This window comes from Mauremys reevesii, linkage group 22 (genome assembly GCF_016161935.1).
Source record: "Mauremys reevesii isolate NIE-2019 linkage group 22, ASM1616193v1, whole genome shotgun sequence".
NCBI classification, from domain to species: Eukaryota; Metazoa; Chordata; order Testudines; family Geoemydidae; genus Mauremys; species Mauremys reevesii.
The window spans coordinates 24511584-24524912 of NC_052644.1; the positions used below are offsets into that span (position 1 = coordinate 24511584).

Here is a 13329-nt window from a genome sequence, read left to right on the forward strand (position 1 = left end):
CGTGAGAGTGACGGGATGTGATGTGATGGGGTGACAGGGTGTGTGAAGGTGACAGGATGTGTGTGCAGGTGATGGTGTGTGAAGGTGACGGGATGTGATGTGATGGGGTGACAGGGTGTGTGAGGATGATGGGGTGTGATGAGGTGCCGGGGACGGGGAGCATCGAGAAGCTGCTCTCCCCACCTCCCTCGCCTGTCGACAAACAGTCACTCCGGCTGTGCAGGGAATGGGCTGGCAGGTGTCTCTGGCCTAGTTAGGAAAATGGGCCATTAGGAAATTGCAGGGCTGGGCCGTGCTGAGAGGGGATTAGCTCTGGGCTCCCTGTAATCAGCCCCCCTGATCTCTCACCTGAAGTGTCCGGCAAAGTCACCGCGTGTGACGCATGGCGCCCGGGAGCTGCCGTGCGAGGGGCTGGGGGGGCTAACCCTGGAGCCCAATTAACGGATCAAGAGCTTTGGGGGATCTGGCTCCGGGCTGGGGTGTAATCCGCCCCGGGGGGGTGGCTATAAAGCGGGCACTGCCCGGGAAGCGGGCGCAGAGCGGGCGCCTGGGAGAGGGGAACGCTAGAGCGACAGGCGACGGCAGGCGGCGACGAGGGCGAGACCGAGGTGGGCAGGGCGGGGAAAGGGGAGCACAGTGGGGCTCGGCTGGGGGCTGCAGCGGGACGGGGGCACCATGACACAGGCCTGGGACGGGGCCGTTTTTGCCGCCCGGCGGCGCAACGATGACGACGATACAACCCGGGACAGCATCTTCGTCTACACCAACAGCAACAACACACGGGGTGAGCATGGGGGGGCTGGGTACCACGGGGGAGAGGAGTTGGGGTGCGGGGCTGGGGATTGGGGACAGGAGTTGGGAGTGCGGGGGCTGGGTACCGTGGGGAGCAGAGGTGGGGTGCCGGGGCTGGGGAGGAGTTGGGGTGTAGGGTGTGGGGGCTGGGGAGGAGTTGGGGTGCGGGGCTGGGTACCGTGGGAGCGGAGTTGGGGTGTGGGGCTGGGGAGGAGTTGGGGTGCTGGGGGCTGGGTACGCGGGAGCGGAGTTGGGGTGTAGGGGACAGGTGTTGGGGGCTGGGTACCGCGGGGAGCAGAGTTGGGGTGCAGGGGTTGGGGAGGAGTTGGGGTGCCGGGGCTCGGGAGTGGAGTTGGGGTGTGGGGGCTGGGGATTGGGGACTGGAGTTGAGGTGCAGGGGCTGGGTACCGTGGGGAGAGGAGTTGGGTGCCGGGGCTGGGTACCGGGGAGAGGAGTTGGGTGCCGGGGCTGGGTACCGCGGGGGAGCAGAGTTGGGGTGCCAGGGGCTGGGGAGGAGTTGGGGTGCAAGGGGCTGGGTACCGTGGGGAGAGGAGTGGGTGCCGGGGCTGGGTACCGCAGGGGAGCGGAGTTGGGGTGCAGGGGTTGGGGAGGAGTTGGGGTGTAGGGTGCGGGGCTGGGGAGAAGATGGGGTGCAGGGGCTGGGTACCGTGGGGAGAGGAGTTGGGGTGCAGGGGTTGGGGAGAGGATTTGGGGTGCGTTGGGCTGGGTACCGTGGGGAGTGGAGTTGGGGTGCAGGGGTTGGGGAGGATTTGGGGTGCGGGGGCTGGGTACCGTGGGGAGCAGAGTTGGGGTGCAGGGGTTGGGGAGAGGAGTTGGGGTGCGGGGGCTGGGTACCGTGGGAGCAGAGGTGGGGTGCAGGGGTTGGGGAGAGGAGTTGGGGTGCGGGGGGCTGGGTACCGTGGGGGAGCAGAGGTGGGGTGCAGGGGTTGGGGAGAGGAGGTGGGGTGCGGGGCTGGGTACACAGCGAGCGGAGTTGGGGTGCAGGGGCTGGGTACCGTGGGAGAGGAGTTGGGGTGCAGGGGTTGGGGGAGAGGATTTGGGGTGCAGGGGGTTGGGTACCGTGGGGGAGCAGAGGTGGGGTGCAGGGGTTGGGAGCGGAGTTGGGGTGCTGGGGAGAGAGTTGGGGTGCAGGGGTTGGGTACCGTGGGAGCAGAGGTGGGGTGCCGGGGCTGGGTACCGTGGGAGCAGAGGTGGGGTGCAGGGGTTGGGAGCGGAGTTGGGGTGCCGGGGCGGGAGGCGGAGTTGGGGTGCTGGGGAGGAGTTGGGGGCTGGGGCTGGGTACCGTGGGGAGCAGAGGTGGGGTGCAGGGGTTGGGGAGATGAGTTGGGGTGCGGGGCTGGGTACCGTGGGGAGCAGAGGTGGGGTGCAGGGGTTGGGGAGCAGAGTTGGGGTGCCGGGGCGGGAGGCGGAGTTGGGGTGCTGGGGAGAGTTGGGGGCTGGGGGCTGGGTACCGTGGGGAGCAGAGTTGGGGTGCAGGGGTTGGGGAGAGGAGTTGGGAGTGCGGGGGCTGGGTACCGTGGGGAGCAGAGGTGGGGTGCAGGGGTTGGGGAGAGGAGTTGGGGTGCGGGGCTGGGTACCGTGGGGAGCAGAGTTGGGGTGCAGGGGGTTGGGGGGGAGGAGTGGGGTGCGGGGGGCTGGGTACCGTGGGGAGCAGAGGTGGGGTGCAGGGGTTGGGAGAGGAGTTGGGGTGCGGGGCTGGGTACCGTGGGGGAGCAGAGGTGGGGTGCAGGGGGTTGGGGGGCGAGGATTTGGGGTGTGGGGGGCTGGGTACCGTGGGGGAGCAGAGTTGGGGTGCAGGGGTTGGGGGAGGTGGGGTGCGGGGGCTGGGTACCGTGGGGAGCAGAGGTGGGGTGCAGGGGTTGGGGAGAGGAGTTGGGGTGCGGGGGCTGGGTACCGTGGGAAGCAGAGGTGGGGTGCAGGGGTTGGGGAGAGGAGTTGGGGTGCGGGGGCTGGGTACCGTGGGGAGCAGAGTTGGGGTGCAGGGGTTGGGGAGGAGTTGGGGTGCAGGGGCTGGGTACCGTGGGGAGCAGAGGTGGGGTGCAGGGGTTGGGAGAGGAGTTGGGGTGCCGGGGCGGGGGGAGCGGAGTTGGGGGGCTGGGGGCTGGGTACCGTGGGGGAGCAGAGGTGGGGTGCAGGGGGTTGGGGGAGAGGAGTTGGGGTGCCGGGGCGGGGAGCGGAGTTGGGGGCTGGGGCTGGGTACCGTGGGGAGCAGAGGTGGGGTGCAGGGGTTGGGTGCAGGGGTTGGGGAGGTTGGGGTGCAGGGGGCTGGGTACCGTGGGGGAGCAGAGGTGGGGTGCAGGGGGTTGGGGGAGCGGAGTTGGGGGGCTGGGGGCTGGGTACCGTGGGGGAGCAGAGGTGGGGTGCAGGGGTTGGGGAGTGGGGAGCGGAGTTGGGGGGCTGGGGGCTGGGTACCGTGGGGGAGCAGAGGTGGGGTGCAGGGGGTTGGGGGAGAGGAGTTGGGGTGCCGGGGCGGGGGGAGCGGAGTTGGGGGGCTGGGGCCATGGGAGACGAGTTGGGGGCCGGGGCGCAGCGGGGTCCCCCTCACCCCTCCCCCCGCGGCAGGCCCCTTCGAAGGCCCCAATTACCACATCGCGCCGCGCTGGGTCTACAACCTGGTGTCGCTCTGGATGGTCTTCGTGGTCTTCGCCTCCGTCTTCACCAACGGGCTGGTGCTGGTGGCCACCTGGAAGTTCAAGAAGCTGCGGCACCCGCTGAACTGGATCCTGGTGAACCTGGCGATCGCCGACCTGGGCGAGACCGTCATCGCCAGCACCATCAGCGTCATCAACCAGATCTTCGGCTACTTCATCCTGGGCCACCCGCTCTGCGTGCTCGAGGGCTACACCGTGTCCGTCTGCGGTGAGCCCCGCCCGGCTGGGGGACCACCGGGAGCCACGGCCCCGCCCGGGGGACAACAGCCCTGCCCCAGGGAGCCACGGCCCCGCCCGCCGGGAGCCACAGCCCCGCCCGGGACAACAGCCCTGCCCCAGGGAGCCACCGCCCCGCCTGCCCCCCCGGAGCCCCGGCCCTGCCCCAGGGAGCCACGGTCCCGCCCGCCGGGAGCCACGGCCCCGCCCGGGGGACAACAGCCCTGCCCCAGGGAGCCACGGCCCCGCCCGGGGGACAACAGCCCTGCCCCAGGGAGCCACGGTCCCGCCCACCGGGAGCCACGGCCCCGCCCGGGGGACAACAGCCCTGCCCCAGGGAGCCACCGCCCCGCCGGCCCACCAGGAGCCACGGCCCAGCCCCACGGAGCCACGGTCCCGCCCGCCGAGCCACGGCCCCGCCTGGGGACAACAGCCCTGCCCCAGGAGCCACGGCCCGCCTGCCCACCAGGAGCCACGGCCCTGCCCCAGGGAGCCACGGTCCCGCCCGCCGGGAGCCACGGCCCCGCCCGGGGGACAACAGCCCTGCCCCAGGGAGCCACGGCCCCGCCCGGGGGACAACAGCCCTGCCCCAGGGAGCCACGGCCCCGCCCGCCCGCCGGGAGCCACGGCCCCGCCCGGGGGACAACAGCCCTGCCCCAGGGAGCCACGGCCCCGCCCGCCCACCCGGAGCCCCGGCCCCGCCCACCCGCCCACTGGGAGCCACGGGCCGCCACTGGGAGCCACGGCCCCACCCGCCCGCCGGGAGCCACGGCCCGCGCCAGGAGCCACGGCCCTGCCTGCCCACCGGGAGCCACGGCCCTGCCCCAGGAGCCACGGCCCGCCCGCCCGCCGGGAGCCACGGCCCCGCCTGGGGACAACAGCCCTGCCCCAGGAGCCACGGCCCCGCCCGCCGCCGGGAGCCACGGCCCTGCCCCAGGAGCCACGGCCCCGCCCGCCGGGAGCCACGGCCCCGCCCGGGACAACAGCCCTGCCCCAGGAGCCACGGCCCGCCCGCCCACCGGGAGCCACGGCCCCGCCCACCCGCCCACTGGGAGCCACGGGGCCGCCCACTGGGAGCCACGGCCCCACCCGCCCACCGGGAGCCACGGCCCCGCGCCAGGGAGCCACGGCCCTGCCTGCCCACCGGGAGCCACGGCCCTGCCCCAGGGAGCCACGGCCCCGCCCGCCCGCCGGGAGCCACGGCCCCGCCCGGGGGACAACAGCCCTGCCCCAGGGAGCCACGGCCCCGCCCGCCCGCCGGGAGCCACGGCCCCGCCCGGGGACAACAGCCCTGCCCCAGGAGCCACGGTCCCGCCCGCCCACCGGGAGCCACGGCCCCGCCCACCCGCCCACTGGGAGCCACGGGGCCGCCCACTGGGAGCCACGGCCCCACCCGCCCGCCGGGAGCCACGGCCCCGCCCCCCCGGAGCCACGGCCCCGCCCCAGGGAGCCACCGCCCTGCCTGCCCACCGGGACCCACGGCCCGGCCAGCCCACCGGGAGCCACGGCCCCGCCCGCCCGCCGGGAGCCACGGCCCTGCCCCAGGGACCCTCGGCCCCGCCCTGCCCTGCCCGCAGGAGCCGCCCCCAGGGACCCTCGGCCCCGCCCTCCCCAGCCCGCAGGAGCCACCCCAGGGACCTCGGCCCCGCCTGCCCTGCCCGCAGGAGCCGCCCCAGGGACCCTGGCCCCGCCCTCGCCCGCCCGCAGGCCCCGCCCCCAGGGACCCCCGGCCCCGCCCTTGCCCGGCCGCAGCAGCCGCCCCCCGGGACCCTCCGCCCCGCCCTCCCCTGCCCCCAGGTGCCGCCCCCAGGGACCCTCGGCCCCGCCTGCCGTGCCCGCAGGAGCCGCCCCAGGACCCTCGGCCCCGCCCTCCCAGCCCGCAGGAGCCGCCCCAGGGACCCTCGGCCCCGCCCTGCCCTGCCAGGAGCCGCCCCAGGGACCCTCGGCCGCCCTCCCAGCCCGCAGGAGCCGCCCCAGGGACCCTCGGCCCCGCCTCCCAGCCCGCAGGAGCCGCCCCAGGGACCCTCGGCCCCGCGCTCCCCTGCCCGCAGGAGCCGGCCCCAGGGACCCTCGGCCCCGCCCTGCCCCGCCAGCAGGAGCCGCCCCCAGGGACCCTCGGCCCCGCCCTCCCCAGCCCGCAGGAGCCGCCCCAGGGACCTCGGCCGCCCTGCCCGCAGGAGCCGCCCCAGGGACCCTCGGCCCCGCCCTGCCCTGCCCGCAGGAGCCTCCCCAGGGACCCTCGGCCCCGCCTGCCCTGCCCGCAGGAGCCGCCCCAGGGACCCTCGGCCCCGCCCTGCCCTGCCCGCAGGAGCCGCCCCCCCGCCCCCAGGGACCCTCGGCCCCGCCCTACCCAGCCCGCAGGAGCCGCCCCCAGGGACCCTCGGCCCCGCCCTCCCCAGCCCGCAGGAGCCGCCCCCAGGGACCCTCGGCCCCGCCCTGCCCTGCCCGCAGGAGCCCCCCCCAGGGACCCTCGGCCCCGCCTGCCCTGCCCGCAGGAGCCGCCCCCAGGGACCCTCGGCCCCGCCTGCCCTGCCCACAGGAGCCGCCCCCAGGGACCCTCGGCCCCGCCCTGCCCTGCCCGCAGGAGCCCCCGGCAGGGAGCCAGGGCCCCGCCTGCCCTGCCCACAGGAGCCGCCCCCAGGGACCCTCGGCCCCGCCCTGCCCTGCCCGCAGGAGCCACCGGCAGGGAGCCAGGGCCCCGCCTGCACGCAGGGAGCCATAGTCCCACCCCGCGCGGCAGAACTGCCCCCAGAGAGCCCAGCCCCACCCATCCACAGAGAGCCCACCCGTGCCAGGAGAACCATGGCCCCGCCCACCGAGGGCCATGGCCCCGCCCATGGAGGCTGGAGGGGGGAATATTGAACCGCCCCGATGAATTCAAGCCCTGACTCCACCCAAAGCCCACTGCCCCTGTCCTCCGGCCGCCCTCCCCGGCCATGGCTCCGGAGACACGACTCCTCCCTTTGGCCCCCGGGCCCCCGTGGAGGGACCAGGCCAGGTCCCCCAGTGACCCCAGTGCCCCCTGCAGGTATCACGGCCCTGTGGTCGCTGGCTATCATCTCCTGGGAGCGCTGGTTCGTGGTCTGCAAACCCTTTGGCAACATCAAGTTTGACGGGAAGCTGGCCATGGGCGGCATCATCTTCTCCTGGGTCTGGTCCGCCGCCTGGACTGCACCCCCCATCTTCGGCTGGAGCAGGTGGGCGCGGGCAGAATCGCAGCCGCGGGGGTGGTTGAGGGGCAAAAAAAGGGGGGAGAGGGAGGGACTTATGGGAATAGATAGATAGATAGAGGGGGCGGATGGGGGTAGATAGATAGATAGATAGAGGGGGTAGATGGGGTGGATAGATAGATGGATGGGGTGGGTGGATAGATAGAGGGGGCGGATGGGGGTAGATAGATAGATAGATAGATAGATAGATAGATAGATAGATAGAGGGGTGGATGGATAGATAGAGGGGCGGATGGGGATAGATAGATAGATAGATAGAGGGGTGGGTGGGGGTAGATAGATAGAGGGTTGATGGATAGATAGATAGAGGGGCGGATGGGGATAGATAGATAGATAGAGGGGTGGATGGATAGATAGAGGCGGATGGGGATAGATAGATAGATAGAGGGGTGGGTGGGGTAGATAGATAGATAGATAGATAGAGGGGTTGATGGATAGATAGATAGAGGGGCGGATGGGGATAGATAGATAGAGGGGATGGATGGATAGATAGATAGAGGGGGCAGATGGGGTGGATGGATAGATAGAGGGGGCGGATGGGGTGGATGGATAGATAAAGGGGCGGATGGGGATAGATAGATAGATAGAGGGGGTGGATGGATAGATAGAGGGGGCGGATGGAGATAGATAGATAGATAGAGGGGGTGGATGGATAGATAGATAGAGGGGCAGATGGGGTGGATGGATAGATAGAGGGGCAGATGGGGTGGATGGATAGATAGAGGGGTGGATGGGGTGGATGGATAGATAGAGGGGGCAGATGGGGTGGATGGATAGATAGATAGAGGGGGCAGATGGGGTGGATGGATAGATAGAGGCGGATGGGGTGGATGGATAGATAGGGGCGGATGGGGATAGATAGATAGAGGGGTGGGTGGGGGTAGATAGATAGATAGAGGGGTGGATGGAGGTAGATAGATAGAGGGGTGGATGGGGTGGATGGATAGATAGAGGGGGCAGATGGGGTGGATGGATAGATAGATGGGGGCAGATGGGGTGGATGGATAGATAGAGGGGGCGGATGGGGTGGATGGATAGATAGAGGGCGGATGGGGATAGATAGATAGAGGGTGGGTGGGGGTAGATAGATAGCTGGATGGGGTGGATGGGTAGATAGAGGGGGCGGATGGGGATAGATAGATAGAGGGGTGGGTGGGGTAGATAGATAGATGGATGGGGTGGATGGGTAGATAGAGGCGGATGGGGATAGATAGATAGAGGGTGGGTGGGGTAGATAGATAGATGGATGGGGTGGATGGGTAGATAGAGGGGCGGATGGGGATAGATAGATAGATAGAGGGGGTGGGGGTAGATAGATGGGAGGAGGGAGGGGTCTCTAGGTAGGGAGGGGGTGAACGGAGGGGGACGGGGGATGGGTGTGAGGGGGGAAGGAAGGAGACTGAGTGGAGGGAGGGAGCGTGGAGGGTCTATAGGGTGGAGTTGTGGGGGGGACGGTGTCTCCGAATTGGGGTTGGGGGGCTGTGGAGGGAGGGGTGTGGGTGTATCTCTGGGAAGGAGTCTGGAGCAAGTGGTGTGTGTTGGGGGAGGAGAAGTCTAGGTAGGGGGAAGAGTGACTGTAAGTTGGGTTGGGGTGAGGGAACCTGTGCCCCCTCCCCTGACTGCCCCCACCCCGCTCCAGGTACTGGCCCCATGGCTTGAAGACCTCCTGTGGCCCAGATGTGTTCAGTGGCAGCTCAGACCCTGGGGTCCAGTCCTACATGATTGTACTGATGATCACCTGCTGCTTCATCCCACTCAGTGTCATCATCCTCTGCTACCTGCAAGTGTGGATGGCCATCCGCACGGTGAGCTCCCCCAGACCCGCCACAGGGGACCCCAACCTTGGCCAAGGGCCTTTCCACTGGCCTAGGAAGCCTACGCCGACGCCCAGCGTGCCCCTGCTTGGCCAAGAGCCGCCCGCGGCCTGGGCTGACATGCCCCATACAACCCAGCTTGTCAACAGCTCATAGACTCAGAGAATCTCAGGGTTGGAAGGGACCTCAGGAGGTATCTAGGCCACCCCCTGCTCAGAGCAGGACCAATTCCCAACTAAATCATCCCAGCCAGGACTGTGTCAAGCCTGACCTTAAAAACCTCTAAGGAAGGAGATTCCACCACCTCCCTAGGGAACCCATCCCAGTGCGTCACCACCCTACTAGGGAAATAGTGTTTCCTAATATCCAACCTAGACCTCCCCCCCTGCAACTTGAGCCCATTGCTCCTTGTTCTGTCATCTGCCACCACTGAGACCAGCCGAGCTCCAGCCTCTTTGGAACCCCCTTTGAGGTAGCTGAAAGCAGCTATCAAATCCCCCCTCACTCTTCTCCTCTGCAGGCTAAACAATCCCAGTTCCCTCAGCCTCTCCTCAGAAGTCATGTGCTCCAGCCCCCTAATGGTTTTTGTCGCCCTCCGCTGGACTCTCCAATTTTTCCACATCCTTCTTGTAGTGTGGGGCCCAAAACTGGACACAGTCTCCAGATGAGGCCTCACCAATGCTGAATAGAGGGGAATGATCACGTCCCTCGATCTGCTGGCAATGCCCCTACTTATACAGCCCACAATGCCGTCAGCCTTCTTGGCAACAAGGGCACCTGCTGCCTCCTATCCAGCTTCTCGTCCACCGTAACCCCCAGGTCCCTTTCTGCAGAACTGCTGCCCAGCCAGTCGGTCCCTAGTCTGTAGCGGTGCCTGGGATTCTCCCGTCCCAAGGGCAGGACTCTGCACTCGTCCTTGTTGACCCTCATCAGGTGTCTTTAGGTCCAATCCTGTAATTTGTCCAGGTCCCTCTGGACCCTGTCCCCACCCTCCGGCGTATCTACCTCTCCCCCCAGCTTGGTGTCAGTTTAGGGCATTCCACTGACCTAGCCAACCTACCTCAGCCCATGAGGCCCAGTACCGGGCCCAGCTTCCTTGACCTCGTTGACCTACCCAGCCCCAGGGGTCGGTGGGGAGTTTAACTTGCCCATGTTTGGTGACTGACGGGCCAAGAGCCTGCCCAGTGGTCTGGCTGAGCTACTGCAGCCCGAAGAAGCCCAGCTTGCCAGGGTTGGTTGGCAGCTGGCAACCTCCAGGCCATGCTCTAAGCCTGCCCTCCTCTGCCCCGCAGGTGGCAGCCCAGCAGAAGGAATCAGAGTCCACCCAAAAGGCGGAGAAGGAAGTGTCACGCATGGTAGTGGTCATGATCATTGCCTACATCTTCTGCTGGGGCCCCTACACCTTCTTCGCCTGCTTCGCTGCCGCCAACCCCGGCTACGCCTTCCACCCGCTGGCCGCTGCTCTGCCTGCCTACTTCGCCAAGAGCGCCACCATCTACAACCCCATTATCTACGTCTTCATGAACAGGCAGGTGAGTCGCTCACAGCCCGTGGCATTCTGGGAAACGGACAGGGCTCCAGTCCCACCACCTGGGCTCTCAGGTCCATAGACAGAGGGGAGGTATGGAGGGGTTGGATGGACGGATTGGTAGGTGAGTGGAGGGATGGGTGTATATGGGGAGCAGTGTGTAGGGGCTGGAGGGATGGATGGGTGGATAGATGGAGGGATGGACGGATTGGTAGGTGAGTGGATGGATGGATGAAGGGAGGGATACTAGAGGGTGAGTGGGTGCATGACAGGGTAGAAGACAGATGGATGGATGAAGGGTTGGTAGATGGATCAACGGGCGGTAGGTGGATGGGTGGACAGAGACGGATGAAAGTGCAGGTGGGTGGATGGAGGAATGGGTAGTGGGTGTTTGGATGGATGGAGGGATAGTGGGTAGACGAATGGATGGATGGAGGGATAGTAGACAGGTAGGTGGATGGATGGATGGGTGGAGGGAGGGATAGTAGACACGTAGGTGGATGGATGGATGGGTGGATGAATGGAGGGTTGACAGACGGATGGAGTAGTAGATGGATGGGTGGACGGACAGACGGGTGAAGGTGCAGGTGGGTGGAGGGATGGAGGGATAGTGCGTAGATGAAGGGATGGAGGGAGGGAGGGAGGGATAGTAGACACGTAGGTGGATGGATGGGTGGATGAATGGAGGGAGAGAGGGAGGGATAGTGGGTAGACGAATGGATGGATGGATGGAGGGTTGACAGACGGATGGAGTAGTAGATGGATGGGTGGACGGACAGACGGGTGAAGGTGCAGGTGGGTGGGTGGAGCGATGGAGGGGGAAGTAGATGGGGAGCCTGGTTACGACGGGAACAGCTGCCTGCCTGGCCCTCTGGGGGACCCCGCAGCGCCGTGCCCTGCCCCCTCTGACCCCGCCTCTCTCCCCCCCAGTTCCGTAACTGCATAATGCAGCTGTTTGGGAAGAAGGTGGATGACGGCTCGGAGCTCTCCTCCACCTCCCGCACTGAGGTCTCCTCTGTCTCCAACTCCTCTGTGTCGCCGGCATAGGAGGGACCCCCATGGGCCGACAGACAGATGGACGGACGGATGGGACTCTCCCCCACTCCCTGCCTGCCCCCCATGCAGTATGGATCCCTCTTTTCTCCCCACTTTGCCACGCCTTCTCTGGAGACTGGCTCCACCTGCCCCCGCCCCCCAGGGAACAAGGCCCCTTTCCGTCCAGCAGGGGCCCGGAGAGTTTAGCTTTTGTAAAGCAACAGCCCATCTCCCCCCAAGAGCTGCCTGGGCTCCGCCCCATCACGATTCTCTGTCGCTCCGCCCCTCGAGCACAAGTCATTGCTCTACTGGAGAGGGAACACGAGTGTTTGGGTCCATCCCGGAGGTGGCTGCACCCCCGTGGGGCTGGCTGGGTGGGGACAGGCCCCTCTGCCCGAGGGCCAGGCATGTGGGGTGATGCTGCTCTGCCCCAGAGGTGGCTGCACCTGAGCAGAGCGATGGAGAATCTGCCCCTCTCAGGTTCCACCCCCAGGCTGGCCGTGCCCCGGCCCTGGCCAGCCCCCCTGTAAATAGTGTTTGATAAGGAGCCTTGCTAGGACCACAGGGACAGAGAGACAGGACAAATGCCCAGCCAGGCGCCAGCCCCTCGGTGCCCCGGGGTTGGCGCCACGGCCGGCATGTACCGTAGCCAATAAACGTTTGTAACTTCTGTACCCAGCTCTCCAGCTTTCTCCTCAGAGCCCCCAGGGGTGCCCCGGGGGGGCAGGAATCGGGGGGATCTCTCTGCAGTAGATGGGATTCTGGGGGTGGATGGAGGGAGGGGTAGACGGGAGATGGATGGAGGGTCCGTGAGGCGGGGGGGGTACCCCGTTCACAACAGATGGGGAGCTAAGATTGCCATGGCCACGGCCAACGGCACCTGCCCCCGCACCATCCCACGATGCAGCCTGCCACGGCTAACGCCCACCGACCCGCACCGTCCCACGATGCACCCTGCCACGGCCAACGCCCACCGACACCGCACCGTCCCACGATGCACCCTGCCACGGCCAACGGCACCTGCCCCCGCACCATCCCACGATGCAGCCTGCCACGGCCAACGCCCACCGACCCGCACCCTGCCACGGCCAACGCCCACCGACCCGCACCGTCCCACGATGCACCCTGCCACGGCCAACGCCCACCGACCCGCACCGTCCCACGATGCACCCTGCCACGGCCAACGCCCACCGACCCGCACCGTCCCACGATGCACCCTGCCACGGCTAACGCCCACCGACCCGCACCGTCCCACGATGCACCCTGCCACGGCTAACGCCCACCGACCCGCACCGTCCCACGATGCACCCTGCCACGGCCAACGGCCCCTGCCCCCGCACCAGCCCACGATGCAGCCTGCCACGGCCAACGCCCACCGACCCGCACCCTGCCACGGCCAACGCCCACCGACCCGCACCGTCCCACGATGCACCCTGCCACGGCAAACGCCCACCGACCCCCACCGTCCCCACGATGCACCTGCCACGGCCAACGCCCACCACCCGCACCGTCCCACGATGCACCCTGCCACGCTAACGCCACCGACCCGCACCGTCCCACGATGCAGCCTGCCACGGCTAACGCCCACCGACCCGCACCGTCCCACGATGCACCCTGCCACGCCAACGCCACCGACCCGCACCGTCCACGATGCACCCTGCCACGCCAACGCCACCGACCCGCACCGTCCCACGATGCACCCTGCCACGGCCAACGCCAACCGACCCGCACCGTCCCACGATGCACCCTGCCACGGCCAACTCCCACCGACCCGCACCGTCCCACGATGCACCCTGCCACGGCTAACGCCCACCGACCCCCACCGTCCCACGATGCACCCTGCCACGGCTAACGCCCACCGACCCGCACCGTCCCACGATGCACCCTGCCACGGCTAACGCCCACTGACCCGCACCGTCCCGCGATGCACCCTGCCACGGCTAACGCCCACTGACCCGCACCGTCCCACGATGCACCCTGCCACGGCTAACGCCCACTGACCCGCACCGTCCCGCGATGCACCCTGCCACGGCTAATGCCCA

The 13329-nt window shown here is 68.0% G+C and overlaps 2 protein-coding genes across 2 annotated transcripts; both read left to right on the top strand.

The window, feature by feature from the left end:
- Nucleotides 1-567: 567 nt before the first annotated feature.
- On the top strand, nucleotides 568-11933 carry LOC120388948 (red-sensitive opsin). Its single transcript, XM_039511073.1, has 6 exons — nucleotides 568-784; nucleotides 3376-3672; nucleotides 6709-6877; nucleotides 8550-8715; nucleotides 10017-10256; nucleotides 11183-11933. Exons 1-6 carry the CDS (start codon nucleotides 676-678, stop codon nucleotides 11297-11299), a joined length of 1098 nt encoding a protein of 365 aa, XP_039367007.1. The 5' UTR covers nucleotides 568-675; the 3' UTR covers nucleotides 11300-11933.
- A 214-nt stretch (nucleotides 11934-12147) lies between these two features.
- LOC120388501 (proline-rich 33 kDa extensin-related protein-like) lies at nucleotides 12148-13185 on the top strand. The gene has a single exon (XM_039510325.1). The coding sequence runs from the start codon at nucleotides 12148-12150 to the stop codon at nucleotides 13183-13185; it is 1038 nt and encodes a 345-aa protein (XP_039366259.1).
- Nucleotides 13186-13329: the final 144 nt, after the last annotated feature.

Excerpts from the sequence above, each read along its gene's own strand:
- LOC120388948 (XM_039511073.1), top strand. The coding sequence starts at position 676 with ATGACACAGGCCTGGGACGGGGCCGTTTTTGCCGCCCGGCGGCGCAAC. Across the intron at positions 6,878-8,549 it reads CCCATCTTCGGCTGGAGCAG|GTACTGGCCCCATGGCTTGA; the intron begins GTGGGCGCGGGC and ends ACCCCGCTCCAG. Across the intron at positions 8,716-10,016 it reads TGTGGATGGCCATCCGCACG|GTGGCAGCCCAGCAGAAGGA; the intron begins GTGAGCTCCCCC and ends TCTGCCCCGCAG.
- LOC120388501 (XM_039510325.1), top strand. The coding sequence starts at position 12,148 with ATGGCCACGGCCAACGGCACCTGCCCCCGCACCATCCCACGATGCAGC.